Source organism: Amblyomma mixtum, chromosome 3, assembly GCF_055824585.1.
Source record: "Amblyomma mixtum isolate Tamu chromosome 3, ASM5582458v1, whole genome shotgun sequence".
NCBI classification, from domain to species: domain Eukaryota; kingdom Metazoa; phylum Arthropoda; class Arachnida; order Ixodida; family Ixodidae; genus Amblyomma; species Amblyomma mixtum.
Window position 1 is genome coordinate 31,625,964 of NC_143014.1, and position 15,003 is coordinate 31,640,966.

The following is a 15,003-nucleotide window of genomic DNA, read 5'->3' on the forward strand; positions in this document are numbered from 1 at the left end:
CTGGCTATTTCTCGCGCAATTCAGAAATTACGCGCCTGTTGTCAGCGCTCAGCGAAGTCCTTATTTTTCTCCGGAAAAAACTAGGCCTATCTTACAACATGAATTATGAGTAAAGCTGCTTGCAAAAATTTTGGTTAGCGTACCAAATATTTGCTCTCAAAATAACATGCAAATTAAGTTCCTCCAAAAGTTAAGTAGCCGAAGTGCAAGTCAGCTTTGAACTTCGTAGTACCAGTGATGTACACCTCATTCCGGTCACGTCCATTTCAGTCCTTGTGCTAGGGTTTTGCAGACAAGGGTTAGTATGGAGCATGAAACTGTGCTCAACAGCCACGAGAATGCCTGCTGAATGAACATTACATTACACAGAGCCCATGTCCAATATATTGGAAAAGAGTTTAACAAATGCAAGTGTCACTTCATACAGATGTTTATTCAACCAAAAATGCATGTGCAGGGACCGAAAACAGCACCGCAAAGTCGTCCTCTCTTCATTGCAAAACCATAATGCCATAACTCTGAACACAATGCAAAGACAGGAAACATCTGTAATAAAATCTTGCAGCAACTAAGCACAATGTTGAAGCAGTACTATTGTCAAAAGATTATTTACTCTTATAAGGCAGCTCAACAGTGCATTATATGTTCCTGCCAAACAATGGGCCATTTTAAAATGAGAACACGCACAGTAGAACACACTTTCTCCAGAAGGATCAAATTCTTACAGAAGCAAATGCAATCATTTGCCGAGCCAATGACACTAAAATCTTTTTAACTGAAAAATAAAATGTGCAGCCTCATAAATAATTGATACAGAAATCAAAGCTGATAAAAGTATACCTTTTGCAAATTAACAATGACAAAAGAATAAAATGACTAGAAATCTGCAACAGATTTTACACCCGACAATCGACTAGAAAAAATTCAACTGCACAGATCATAGATATGTATCAGAATGACCAGCTTCTTAAACTTGGATTGCTCTTTCATTAGAAGATGTAAAGCCTTACAATGCCAAAATGAGAAAAAAGCAACATGACAGTCACTTTTTCACCAGACAAATGAACAGCAACAATAAGCAGAATTATGCTATGAAGTTGTCTAAGACAACCTCTAAAAAAAGCTTTAAAAGGCTCCTTTGTTCATTCCCTTTTTATAACATATGCCTGGTGAGAGCCTGAAGACATGAAGATTTCCAGTCCAGGACAATACTCTGAACTGAAGAAAAGAAAACTTATCAGTTGAATACAATATGCTAGCATTTTGTGAGCACACTCCCTAGCGTAGCCACAGCACTACACAAAAAGATTTTCCAGATGTTTCACAAGAGAACACTACACAGAATGAAAATACATCAATACTTTAACATTCTTAGCAAAACTAAAAGTTAAATGCAGCAACTAGAACTTACATAGCCATAGCAACTCCTTCGTGAATTACATGCGGTCCAAGTCTGCTCTTCCAAGATGTCAGTTGAAAACTGCATTGACACAAACTGGCCTACCTATTAGAGTAGGTCAATCATGAAAGTCCTTAGCGGCTCATGGCAAGCACCATTTTTAAGAGTGTGCCCTCCTATGAGCTGTACTTTGTTTCCTCCCAAGCCACCCATGTTTACATAAAACCATGTAACGCAAGGTCCACGTACGCCAGCTCTGTTTAGGTACAACACAGCATACAAAATCTTCAGACTGTACAACAGTGAAAAAACTGGACAGCAATTTTGCTTTATTAACATTCAAATAGGTTGTTGTGTGGCACCACATGGCCACATTCCAAGACTAGAGCTATGTACGGCACGCCAGGAGCATAACATTAGCAGGAGCCTCGCCAATGATGCTTTTTCACACACAGCAGTCACACAGAGTGGGCCTACTGAAAAGATCAGCAGACATGGAAGTCGCAAGCCTGCTGCTTGCTGTTAAATTTCCTCAACAAGGATGCACCAACAGATACAAAATGACAGAGTGTAAAGAAAGTATGAAAGACCAGCTGCAAGAAACCAACACTGCCCCATGGCTGGGCAGGTTGCATTCAGCCAGGGGTTCCGAACTGCTTGTTTTAATGCGCACAACCGGAAATTTTGAGAGGAAGGTCATTGAGTGGCTCAAATGTCACAGGGTGGCTCCACAGTGCCGCCTTCTCACTCACAGCCCTCGGAGTGAGTGCCAGATCTTGCACCCCACTTCAGATAATTGCTCAGAGGCTTTCAACAGTTTCGATCCTCTTCGACTGACTTCTTTCCAATCGCATCCGGGTTGGCCAGGGGATCCAGATCGGCGAACAGGTTGAACCAGGCAGACATGTCTTTCTTGTCCTGCAGCAGCAAGCAAGTACAGCCAATCAGACACCCGGTGCACACTTCCCTACATTTAAGTTCTACAGATTATTGGCTGATACAGCTGTTTCCATAGCAGCCATTCCAACATTGAGAAACTTATCATTATAGCTGACAAACTCCTTACAAGAAACCCATTTTGAGGACAACACTTGCAGCAAAAACGTGGTTACATAGCAGAGCCATACAAAAAGATACAAAACTAAATGAACAAACAAATGAAGTGTCAAGTATGTGCAATAGAGACCACAGTGAAAGGACGACCTGAGGTCACAACTGCTACAACACATCCATTCAGGAGCCATTTGTAGTTTAGTAGACTGAATGGTAAGCATTTTTTTTTTCATTTTAAAAAGAAGCTGCCAAGTCAAACAGTCAACCACTGAGTATACACCACAACACAGTTATACTTGAAAGGCAACCGACATGAAAAACCACTGAGAAAACTGCAGTTAGCAATGCACTCAGCAAAATGTGAAATATGGCTGTTGTTTCATTTCAATAAACACCTTAAAATTCAACAACTTCAACCAGGTGCTTTGGCCCTTTTCTGCCACATCACTACGCATGCACATCAATACCTCTTACAAACCATGTGTGCCGCCATTATCAGAAGGTATCGTATTGCAAGGCACACTCAAACGCACTATCAGTGCTTCATGCTGTATTACTCACCAGGTACATGTGGTAATGTGCAAATACTAGTAGGCGATTTCTGGAGGACACCATATCTTGCTCATGCATGCTTGACACTTTCACCACAAAAACAAAGTCTCAGCTCTATGAGAAATACAGTGATACTACAGGTAAAATGCAATCGTAGCAATTTTTGGAGCACTAAAATTTACAATTTGGAGCACTTTGGAGCAATAAAACATTTATTTAGAAGCACTCTGCAGAATGTAGTGTTCAGTTTCCAAATCTCTTAGGTTGGTAAGCAATGCTGGAAAGGCCTTAGTGCGATGTAAAGATGCACTACACCATTAAGTTTGTTATTATTGGCACAGTGTCACACATGACAGATCTTCCATTCTAAGTTTTATACTGTTAACATAAAATATGTCAAACAATGTTTACTTGAAGAGCACATACTTTGCATATACTTGCGAGCACAGTAGCTCAAATGAGCTGATGTGGCTCTCCCCTTTTCTTTAGAAAATTTAAAAGGCTTTATTAAAGGTTTGATTTTATGGGTTTTACGTTCCATAAGCGACTCAGGCCATAAGGGACGTCATAGTGAAGGGCTCCAGAAATTTTGACCACCTGGGGATCTTTAATGTGCACTGACATCACACAGTACATGGGCCTCTAGAATTTCGCCTCTATCGAAATTCGACTGCCATGGCCGGGATCGAACCCACGTCTTTCAGGTCAGCAGCTGGGTGCTATAACCACTGAGCCACCGCTTTATTAAAGGGACTAACCACTTAATTTTAAAGAGACGCTGAGTACAACTCAAATTTTTTTTTGTCAGCAAAATCTGATAGCTGGGCATTTCGTGGCTTTGTTGGAGCATATCTGGCAGTGAAAGGTGCATTTATTGCTAAGAGATTTGAATTAAAAGAAAAGTTTTTCTTGCTGCTCTGATTCAAACCTGGGGCTGTCCAATGATGTAATACCCGACTAGTGATGCAAACTGACGTAAACGTGCACTTCATGATTGCTGGCAGCGAGCAGTGCGGCCTAGCAGCAGCCAAAATGAAAGCTATTGCCAGCCGCATGTTCAAGGCATCTATCAGTCGTCGCTGCCATCGCTTCGTTGTACATTTCACCAGCATTACGGTGGATCCCGTTCTTGATACCGCCAACGAAGTTCTCAAAAAGAACTCTGGCCTGCACTTCCGCAACCTCAACCCGACAGAGCATGCGATGCTTTTGAGGGCTCCGATGCATGTGGGTAAGAATACAACAAAGCACAAATGGCTGGACACATGGAGTGTTCATAGACCCGTGGAAATTAGGTAGAGCCACACTGCATTTCATGGCTACCCTGAGTAAGCTAGCTTACAATGCGTGCCTATCAAGCATAGAAACTGTTCTCCTTCAGGTGGAACGCACCTTCTTGAGAGACGGTCTGCTCATGGGCCCTGGTGCTGGTTGGGCTTTCTGAGGGGCCACAGCAGCAGGACCCTGACACACGGGCTTAATGGGCTCCAGGCTCTGGACCAGGGAGCCAGGCGGCCCTGCACAACATTCAACCAGAGACTGCTCAGAACCATGACACAGTGGTCCGTCCAGAGGGCGTGCGCTTCTGCTGGAACAACAGAAAATGCATGAAAGCCACAGACTGAGCCTTTAGCTAGAAGTATGGCACAGTAGATCTATTTTGTTCAGTTGCGGTTCTCAACGTGTTATACATGAACCCGAAGAAGCCCAGCTGCAGCCACAGCGAATAACTCAAACACTGAAACCATGACTACAGTTGACAGAAAAATATTCTGTAAGCACAGTTTGCCATTCATGTTCACCCAAATAAGATACCAGACTTAGACCTGCTCCAGGGTCTACCTATATTCTATATTTAGTTCTGGGATTTTTTCCAACTGATGCAGGACAACAGCCGACGCTGGATTTTCAGCAGAATGAGCTCCTTACGCTATCTCACAAAATGCATTCAAGCATGCCTTGGTTTAACACCAGCATGCCATAATGGTGCTAGCCAGTAAGGTACAGTACCAGGCCATAACCTCTGTGCTGTACGTCAAAGCAAAGCACTGTGCACAGTCAGAGGCTGTAGTCTAGCCATTAGGTCTGTTAACCTGTTAGGTGCTTGTGATGCATGTACTATCAGCAGCAAAAGTTTACGAGGCATGTGCTCAGAAGAAAAAATATATTATAGCTCTGCCGCACGAGCCAGTCTATTGTTACCAGCAGATACAGCATGCACATCCCCTTATACCTTGACACAATTCGGGCGACTGGATTATGCAACTGCGCCAAAATAAATTATTTTTTTCCCCAGACTCGCGTCCAATAAACTTTTACTGCTCCTAGTACATGTACACTACAGACTGTCACAGAGACTCTTAGTTTCTAGGCATGGACAGGATTATTCTTGGAGAAATGGTGGTCCTACTGCAGAACTGTTGCAATCGTATAAACTCACCACTAAGGGTGTGCAAATATTCATGTCGAAAAAATAGCTTTGAAAATCGAATAAAATATCGAATATCTGTTCAGTAAGAAAAAATATTTCAGAAAAGATAAACTGGCAAATGTTGCCCCCCAACCTTTTTCTTTTTTTTTTTTCAGAATAGTGAATGGCCTTTGCAACTGATATACAAACTAGAATGGCTCAGCACCACATAATAAAAAAACAATGAGCAGAGAAATGTATACTATTTGATTGGACAACGTAACAGTATGCTGGTCATGAAAAAAAGAAATCCACCGTCACTGGCGCACTGCCAAGGGGCCAAGGTCTGTGCTGCAGACGACACCGACATGGACGTGAGCAACTGTTCTCTCCTTTTAAGATGAAACTGCGCAACAACAGCGATTTTTCATAATTCCACCAAATGTTTTAATTTGTGCACGCTGTCGGGAGTGGCGGAAGCAGAACTGCTTTACAATGACAAGGGTCTCTGTGGCTTCTTTCAGTGTCCAAAACGGTAGCGCTGGAGCTTTTTCACATGTGGCGTCGCACGCGAGGAGGCTTCACCACACAAAAGGCAGACAGCGCATGACGAGCGTGGAGTTTTGGCGCACTGGAAGAACTGAAATACTACACGAACAGAAGCAAGGGAAGCGTGTATTGATGCCTGAGCGGCAAGATGCCTTCGAAAAACAAACAAACAAAAAAAAGATCAGCAACAAGGCAATCATCGTACCAAACAGTGTACAGCTTGGCTGGATCACTGATATGCACAGCCGATAGACGCCATCACCGCAGGCTGGCAGCAAAGCTACAAAAACGAAACTATGCGGCCAGACTCTCTCTAGGCCTATTGGTGGGAACCTGCCGACTGTCAATATGCCTGCCTTTGCGCACACATCAGCACTGGACCTGCCTTTTTTTTTTTTGTCTGTGTGTCTGAGAGTGCCTTACCTCACATGGATTACCTACCGGACTTGCACTGTGTGTGTGTGTCCGCTACTCCCTCCCTTACACGGATTACCTGCCAGTCCTGCCCTCTGATGGTTTACTGTGACAGTCTACCTACAAGCTGAACTTCTTTGTGTGCAGAATGTTTGGTCTGTGCCATGACTTTTTTTCATGGACTTCCCCGTTCCCCATTCCCTCCTACAGACCCCTCCTCCCACCCCTGTTTCTGAGCAGTGATCCCTGCAGAGGGAAGCAGAAGATAGAGCCATCCCCACCCTAACAAAGTGACCACAGGGCCGTGGGAGGCGATGTAATGTGCAGTTTAGGTCTGTCGACGAATATCTGGACAATCACCTGTCGGATGCATCATATCTTGACAAGGCGCTGCTTCGGGCCCGTCCGAATTAATAGACGTGAGCCCCACGGCACCCGACTAAACAAGCTTCCAACACGTGCCAGGACTTCGGCAGCAGCCCAAATTTCCGATTTAACGGCGGTCAATTAAACGAGGTTTCACTATAGCAGAGCTACCCTCGTACATATTCAGTTGCAGAATGGAGGGTTTGCCCGACACTGGTTTCCTGATGATGACAGTAGTGATGCGTGTCTCGAAAACTAACTTCAGCACCGTTCACAGTATGTCTTCAGCCCTAACTAACCAGTGCGCACGCAGTTTCACTTCGAACTAACAAGTGTGTGCTGCCATTGACTTATGTACATTTTTGATGGGAGGGAGCAGGGAGGCCAAATTATCCGACTTTCTGAATTAACGGGGGCCGAATTAAAAAGGTTTGACTGTACTCCATAATTAGTTTGACACTATTAACTACAGATGACACATTTTACATATACACCCAAATAAACTGGAATAACTTTGCAGCAATAATAGTTTTTGGTTCTCCTATTTTCAGCAAACTATTCGCAAATCAAATAAGCTGCGTCCATGTATTACTGCACAGCCAAGGTTCGATAAATTCGCTGAGCAAGCAGTCTTCTTTTACTCAATGCTGATGACGTTTGCGTCTCTGTATTTCAGTCACCGATAAACTTTTCAGACTCTGCGGGACTCAGAAAATGTCTGAATAATCGAGCAGTCCAAAATATCCGTGAACTTAAAAAAAAAAAAAACTTTTCTGCAAAAAACTGACTTACAAAATCATGAAATTAGCGAAATTCGCCATTCCCCATGTTCCGTTTGCAAGCGAGCTGAGACATAGTCATGCTTTCGTCATGTCCACACCGCCTCACCTCAGGATACCAGGCAGCGGTTGCGAGTCACGCCATGAACAAACGCATGCGCCACGCGGAGCAGTAACAGTCAGTTTGCATGGGGCAAAGATGCTCATAAAGACCGAGAGGTAACTGACAGGAAGACGCAAGCGGAAATGTGCACCTCCAAATGTGCACCTCCCTCTCCTCTCGTCACTTTTTGCACGATGAAATGTCGGTCCACTGGCTCCATACACTAGGCCCCTCCGCCGACGCGCGTGGGAATCCCAGGGGGCGGAGCCAACGCCTCCTAAGCTGGTTTGGCGTCGATGGCGGTGGCGCGGCGAACTAATGATGGCATTCCGCTGCTGACGTAAAGAGCGCTACATGACGCAATGCGCGCGGATTCGGGCGAAAGCTCGGCACCGCTGGTCACCACGAGACACGGAACCGGGAGTTCTTAAAATTGTATTGCAAATTATCGGCTCGCTTTTGAGGTCTTGCAAGTGGCAGGAATGCTTGGTGGCCTGTACTCTACATAATGCAAGCATTTTATAGCCAACCTCCAACACCCTTTTCGGGGACCCTTTAAATATACGTATAAACGCGTGTAAGGGCCGCACCCGTGTATGGGCCGCACCCCGTTTTCCCGAAGGAAATGTTTTAAAAAAAATAAATCCGTGTAAGGGCCGCACTTGAACTTTCCATGACCCAGGTGAGAATAGCCTTCTAAATGCACGCGCCGTGGCCTCCGTGATCGGCTCCGGCTGCGAACAACGGTGCGCTCGATCGCGGAGCGCCCGCAGCCATCCCCCCCCCCCCGACTTCCCGCTATCTAATTGGCATCAGTATCGCCAGCTCCAGCCTTTTATGGCGTATAGACCTTATGCAAAAACTGGCGCCCCGTACGTTGACCGCGCGCGTTTCCGCCATGTTGGGGGCTTACGGATACCGCATTATATGGCAGTGCGGGAATAGCAACGCGCACGCTGGCATTTATCGTTGTCCAAGATGCCCAAATATTACTCTGTACCTTGCTGTACACAAAGAGGACTCACGAATAACCAAGGAAACAAGGTAAGAGTGCTAGCTTCGTGCACTTTTTTTTATTTCTCGCCTGGAGCACGATGCGAGGCAGCAGGAAGCCTCTTGCGGGTGTCGAGTGCTTTTCGAGAGTTAACAATCAGAGAGTTAACAATCAGTCGAGAGTTGCGAAGTCGCAACACAAATAACATTTACAGAACTAAAAAGGCTAATAAGTCGGATGTTTGCTCATCTTGTATTTGCCGAGGAGCGTTCCTGCCTGCTAGCAGTTACGGCGCACTGCGTCGGTCAGCTAGTAGTTTCTCACGCAGGATTAGTTTTGTGCCTGCTGCTCGGCTTCATGTGCCCGTTTTTTTATCCTGAACCTTCGGTTTGCTTTATGCAAGACTTATGCAATCTTAAATTTGGGAAGTGTCACAGGCGAACGGATCCGCAACGGACCTTCACGTAGCCCACGTCAGTGACTTGCGTACGTAGTAGGCAGTGTAAATCGATCATTTACCGTTCGTGGTCGGCTGTTCGAACGTCGCGTATTTTGTGAAGATCGTATTTTCCAAGGTATGACCCACAGTGCAGCGTCGCCAGTCATGGTCGGGCGATCACTTTGCCGAATACGAATCGTGGGGAGCAGAAATGCGAGCAAAGCAGATGTTCAGGTCGTCTTTATTATTATTTTTACGCGCCGAAGCTACACCTGGGCTATGAGGCGCGCAGTAGTGGAGGGCATCGGATTAATGTTGACTACCTGGGGATCTGTAACCTGTGCCGAAACTTCGATATACTGGCGTTTTCGTTTTTCGCCTCCATCAGAAAAACGGCTGCCGCAGCCGGGATCGAACCCACGTCCTTCGGCTCAGCAGCACAACGTCGTAGCCACTAGGTGGCTATGCTGTCACCAGGCATTTTAGGCTTTATGTAAATTTGAAAACAGCTCATAACGTATCGTCCCTAATGCTCAACTAATTGTTGTTCTGACTTATTTCAGATAATTAACCTCACTGTAGCATGGTACACGAAGTTATCTTGCAATTGTCCATTAAGCAGCAGTTTTCAGAAGAACATAACTACAAAATCTCTTCTTAGTTCCAATGTAAACAAGATGTTTAGCAAAGCATGCATTGAGCCAAATGCAGAAAAAAATTATTTCCAGGTATGCAGCATATTTTACTGTGCGTTTTTCTTTTGCAGGTGTCTTTCCACTACATCCCAGATGAGCTGAACATGCGCAAAGCATGGCTAATCGCCATAAAGAGAGATTCCCCGTTCAACATTGCGACTGCCAGCATCTGCTCAAAGCATTTCACAGAAAATGACTTCCTGAGGAACATAGCTAGTGGGCGCAGGAGGCTAACTGTCACGGCTGTACCATCCGTGTCTGCATTTTCCATGCCGAAGAAAACACGAAAGCCACCAAAAGCTCTTAAAATAAAAAACTTAAAATAAAATAAAAAATAAAAACTTAAAGTAAAGCGATCACACACGGTCCGCACCAAGCAACTACGTTGACTACATGACCACAAGCCCCCAACATGGCGTCGCTTGCTTGTTTCGGTTTTCTTCCGGTAGATGGCAGCACTTTTGCATAAGGTCTATTAGCGCGTTTGCCGTAGTTGTTGTGGCTTTCGCGTGCTGCCGCCGAGTAATGCAGTTTTAGCACGATGGGCAAGCACCTTATCAGCTACACAGCTGGGAGTTAGCTCTGGAACGCGGAAAGCGTGCGGCGGACAGGGAATTCGACGTGGCCGAGAAGTGCGGCCGATGAACGTGCAATCAAAAGGGTGCATTGAGAAACACAAGCTGCAAAAAGCGCGCTTTCCGAGGCGAGCCGTGTGAGTTTCCCGAACTGCTCTGCTATGTGATGGAAATGCGGAACAACGGCTACGTGTTGACAGCGGACATGCTGCGCGGCTTCTTTGGGATGAGCGTGCACCAGAGCACATCACTAGCTCAGAGTCGAAATACTCCGCGAGTGACGACTGAACGTAGAATAAATGCCATTCATTCCCTGATTGCTGTTTTTTTGCTATAATTTTTTTTTTTTTTCTAAATCGCGTGTATGGGCTGCACCCCGAAAATTGGCTCCCGAATCTGGAAAAAAAAAGTGCGGCCCTTACACTCGTTTATACGGTACTTGCTCAGCAGCCAGAACAAATTTTTTGTTTATGGTTTCTCATGAAAGCTCTGCAGTGAGTCTGGCAAACAAAGTCTGTGATCACACAATAATAGTAGCACAGAATCACCAGTATAACTTCAGTTCAGTCTTGAGAGCTGAAAGGGTAACATTCACCAAAAACACAGTGCAAGGTTTGTATTTTAGGAAAAGGAGAGAGGGAGGGAGGGAGGGAGAGAGAGAGAGAGAGAAGAAACAACCAGGGTCAAGATTGCAGCCTCTGCATTCAAGCTCAGAGGCGACACCATGGCCAATGCACAAGTGTTACAGTAAGGCCCTTTACCTTGGCTGTTTAGTGCACCAATGCCATCTTCCAGGTCAAGCAGCTGAGATGGCAAAAACTGTGATGGGGCATCACCAGCCGGAGCCGGATTTGGTGAGACAGCCGCTGCAGTTGGCGGCTCGGGCGGGGGCTCTGGCTTGCTGAGCAGTGAGCCACCAAAGGAGAGGCTCTTTTGGGGACTGGGCGGCAGATGGCCGAAGGCCGTCTGCCACTGTTGCGTGAAGCTGTCCTCGGGTGCCCCCGCCTCAAAGGGGGTTGGGTAGACAGACTCAGATGAGGCCAGGATCTCCGAGAGCAGCGTCATGTCGTCCTTCTCCAGGTCACTGATCTCGGGGTTGTGGGTGAGCAAGTCCTCACGCCCTGCATGCATACATGTTGCCACTTCGTCACTCTCCCCTCTGTTTACTTGCTGAACTCCTACTTACTGTCCATGGCTACAAAAGATGATGCAGCAGAGCAACCTGTGGTAACTTTGCACCACCAGCTATCCTAAGTGCTGAAACCTACACCACTAAGACTGAGAAAGCCTAATCTTGTATTGTTATTATTATTTGAATAACTTTTTATATGCCAACACTACCACCAGGCCATGAGGCACACCAATGAGGAGAAGCTCTGGATTAATTTACAGCAGGGGTTCTGAAACTTTTGTGCATCAAGGAACTCCAACAGCCTTCAAAACGTGCCAAAAAAGCAACCGCGGAACCCAGTTTGGGATCCCCCGATTTGCAGCACCTGGGTCCAACATGCACTAAAACTTCAGTGCACAAGCATTTCTATACTTTGTCTCCTTCGAAATGTGGCTACCGCACTATGAACCATATTCATGTCCTCATGTTCGATAGCAGAACACCATAGCCAGGAAGTCACAAAAGCAACTGAATGCATGATTGCCTTCAAACCTAGAAAACAGCACAAGTTGCTTAGCCACATTCAACAGACACCCCTAAAATTAGTTCGAGACCAAAACACACATGAAACTTTTGCACGTGACCATATTCAATTGAAGCTGCCAAGATAAACACTCAAGACTATGCATGTAATAAAGCACAGTAAGATGAACAATGCACTTAGGTCAGGATGATAAAAGCTGCTGATTCAGCAGACCAGAAGCAGAGATAGTGGCTTGGTGCATCTACGGAAACAAGTTCTTTTAAGCTCGCATAGAATCGCTCCACAACATTTAGATGAAAAGACATGAGAACATCTGCCAAAAACTGTCGCCTCATTCTTCCTACCACTGCTTTTTTTTTTTTTTTTTACTTTTCACTACACTAAATTTGCAGGCACCAGGAAATGTACTCGCTCAGCTGTGTACACAGTGCTCTATAGAGGTTTGGCATGCACACAAAACAGTGCTAGAAAAGTAGAGCATAAGTATCAAGACATCTAACGCATGCCAACAGAAAAGAAAAGGAAAGTCTGAAGTACAGCTTGTTACATACTCTTTGTGTGGAATTTTGTTCTACTTACTTGCATTGAGTTTGGAATTAAAAAGAAAAATCACAGGATGGTTACGAGTGTGTAAGGCAAATGTTCGAGCATTAGCTGTGGTATGTTATCAAAGAATTTTTCACATTTTTTTTTTCTCTCTCGCAGAGTCAGACAACCCAGGACTGCAATGATACTGTGAACTTGTTTTGAAAGATTGCTTACAGCAATAACAGCAAACAATTACCCAGCATGTCTGTTCAGACATGCTGGTTTGAGTGTACGCACTTGAACCCCCATGTGAACACGGTAACATGAACCACCTTTGCAGGCTGAGGTGTTCAAAGCTGGGTTTGTCTCCGAAAGGGAGCAGCGAGGTTTGTGCAGCCTCTTTCAGGCACACACCCCTGTAAAGGCAAGGTGCCTACCAGGAAACCCTTGTACTCATCTTTGTCTGGCGGTGTGCTTCGAACAGACGACTTCTCGGAGCTGAGGCGGATGGCCAAGCCACTAGGCTACCCATCCCCTCCTACACTCTCCCCTAAACGTGGAGGGAGATCTCTCCACTTTTCCGCCGCCACAGTGGCTCAGTGGTTATGGTGCTCGGTTGCTGACCCGAAAGACGTGGGTTTGATCCCGGCGGCGGCGGTCAAATTTCGATGAAGGCGAAATTCTAGAGGCCCGTGTACTGTGTGATGTCAGTGCACGTTAAAGAACCCCAGGTGGTCGAAATTTCCGGAGCCCTTCACTACAGCGTCTCTCATAGCCTCAGTCGCTTTGGGACGTTAAACCCCATAAACATAAACATAAACCTCTCCCCTTTTCCACCAGTGCCATCCCACCCTCTCTCCAGTTTGACACCTGCCAACCGAGGCGGGTGGCTGGTGGTGCTGCGGACGCCGACACCAACAACAGCACTTAACTGAAGAAGGAGCTAATAACTAAATCTTCTTCTTAAGGGCAGCTTGCACACAGTGCCTAGACAGGTTATGATGTGGTTAAAGTGTCCAAATATTATCTGAACACAAGCAGTGATAAAAAATAACCATGGAGGTAGGGCAGTGGATTTTTGGTGTTTTTGCATATCTTCAGTGAGCAGCTCCTAGCGTGCTGTCTCCCTGCTCTCTGCACTGTCACACTCTGTATGATTTGCACACAAAACTCATGTCAGACACACTAGCAGAAACATCTTTGATATGCTAACGGTAAGAACTGCCCGGACTGTTGCCAGGAAAAGCTAGCTTCCAAGCCACAGTGCCACCACTGCCACTGTTCATACATTATTCACCAGGCTATAAGCATGCCAACCATCAAAACATGCTTTTTTTCCAACTCTGCTGGCCTCTGGTAGTAAAAAAGACAAAGCAAAACCTGTTCATCAGTCTTGTCTCTGCAAAGTTTAACAGATGATTAGCACTCATCATTGCTGGTACTGGAAAGTGTCTTAATGAGCCCAGCTTGGGACTCGGTTAAAGCTTAAAATCTAGTGCAGCAGATACAGATAAAGAGAGAGGCAGATAATTTAAAGTAGTAAACATTTTTTTTAACCATTTGCAGATGAAATGTCAGCAGATGTGGTATGTTCGAAGAATAATCAGTCTGTTTCATGAAATGTTATTCCACCTTTGTGTACTGCGAGTTTTTCCCAAATAACTAACAAAAGAATTGGTTTGTAACAATTCTTTTTAAAGGTGCACTGAAGAGGAATCTGAACTTGTCTTTTTGCCGCGGGAACTCGATCTACACGTTCCTAGCATTCTTAGAAACTGCGACTTATTGCCCTGTATGGCCGATTTCCCAAATTAAATCGAATTAACGGCCGGCTCCCGCCCTTTTTTTTGAATTCTGCCTCCTACGGTGGGCGGAGTCGACCAACGCGTGGAGTGCCTTTCACCCAGTCCCGTGGCGGCTAGCCGCTCTGCCATCGGCGGAGTAACACGTAGTAGTCCGTAGCAGCAAATAGTCCGCGCGTATTTTTATTTCTGCGGGGTTATTTTGCGGCTATATTATCTGCGAATGAAACTATTTATTCGTGGAAACCTAAAAAACAAAATAAAGCGGAAGCAAAGCCTCCACGGAGCTGGCTGAAAGGAACTTCACGCGTTGGTCGACTCCGCCCATCGTACGAGGCAGAATTAAAAAAAAAGGGCGGGAGCCGGACGTTAATTCGATTTAATTAGGGAAATCGGCCATACAGGGCAATAAGTTGCAGTTTCTAAGAATGCTTGGAACGTGTAGATCGAGTTCCCGCGGCAAAAAGACAAGTTCAGAATCCTCTTCAGTGCACCTTTAAGATTCCTATATCTGCTTTCTTTTTTTGCCAGTGGTCAGCCCTGCCTTCAAAGCTGGAGCTGGCGAATGACAAGGCTTGTTTAGCTGCCAGTCACGAGGTCACCAAGCACAGCTACCAATGGTAGAAGGGAAAAAGATGGTTTGGTTTGGTTTATTGGGGTTTAACATCCCGAAGTAACTCAGGCTATGAG

The 15,003-nt window shown here is 45.5% G+C and overlaps 1 protein-coding gene across 9 annotated transcripts in view; it reads right to left on the reverse strand.

Moving 5' to 3' along the window:
- Positions 1 to 414: 414 nt before the first annotated feature.
- The window catches only part of LOC149349570 (islet cell autoantigen 1-like), a 56,189-nt gene continuing 41,600 nt past the window's right edge, over positions 415 to 15,003 (reverse strand). For all 9 annotated transcript variants that reach the window (XM_089578574.1, XM_089578568.1, XM_089578570.1 and 6 more), the window contains 3 exons: positions 11,090 to 11,449; positions 4,397 to 4,521; positions 415 to 2,317 (listed from right to left, as the gene is read on the reverse strand). In XM_089578574.1, the coding sequence (XP_089434700.1) occupies positions 2,210 to 2,317; positions 4,397 to 4,521; positions 11,090 to 11,449 (593 nt within the window). In that variant the 3' untranslated portion in view covers positions 415 to 2,209. The remainder of the gene's footprint in view (positions 2,318 to 4,396; positions 4,522 to 11,089; positions 11,450 to 15,003) is intronic.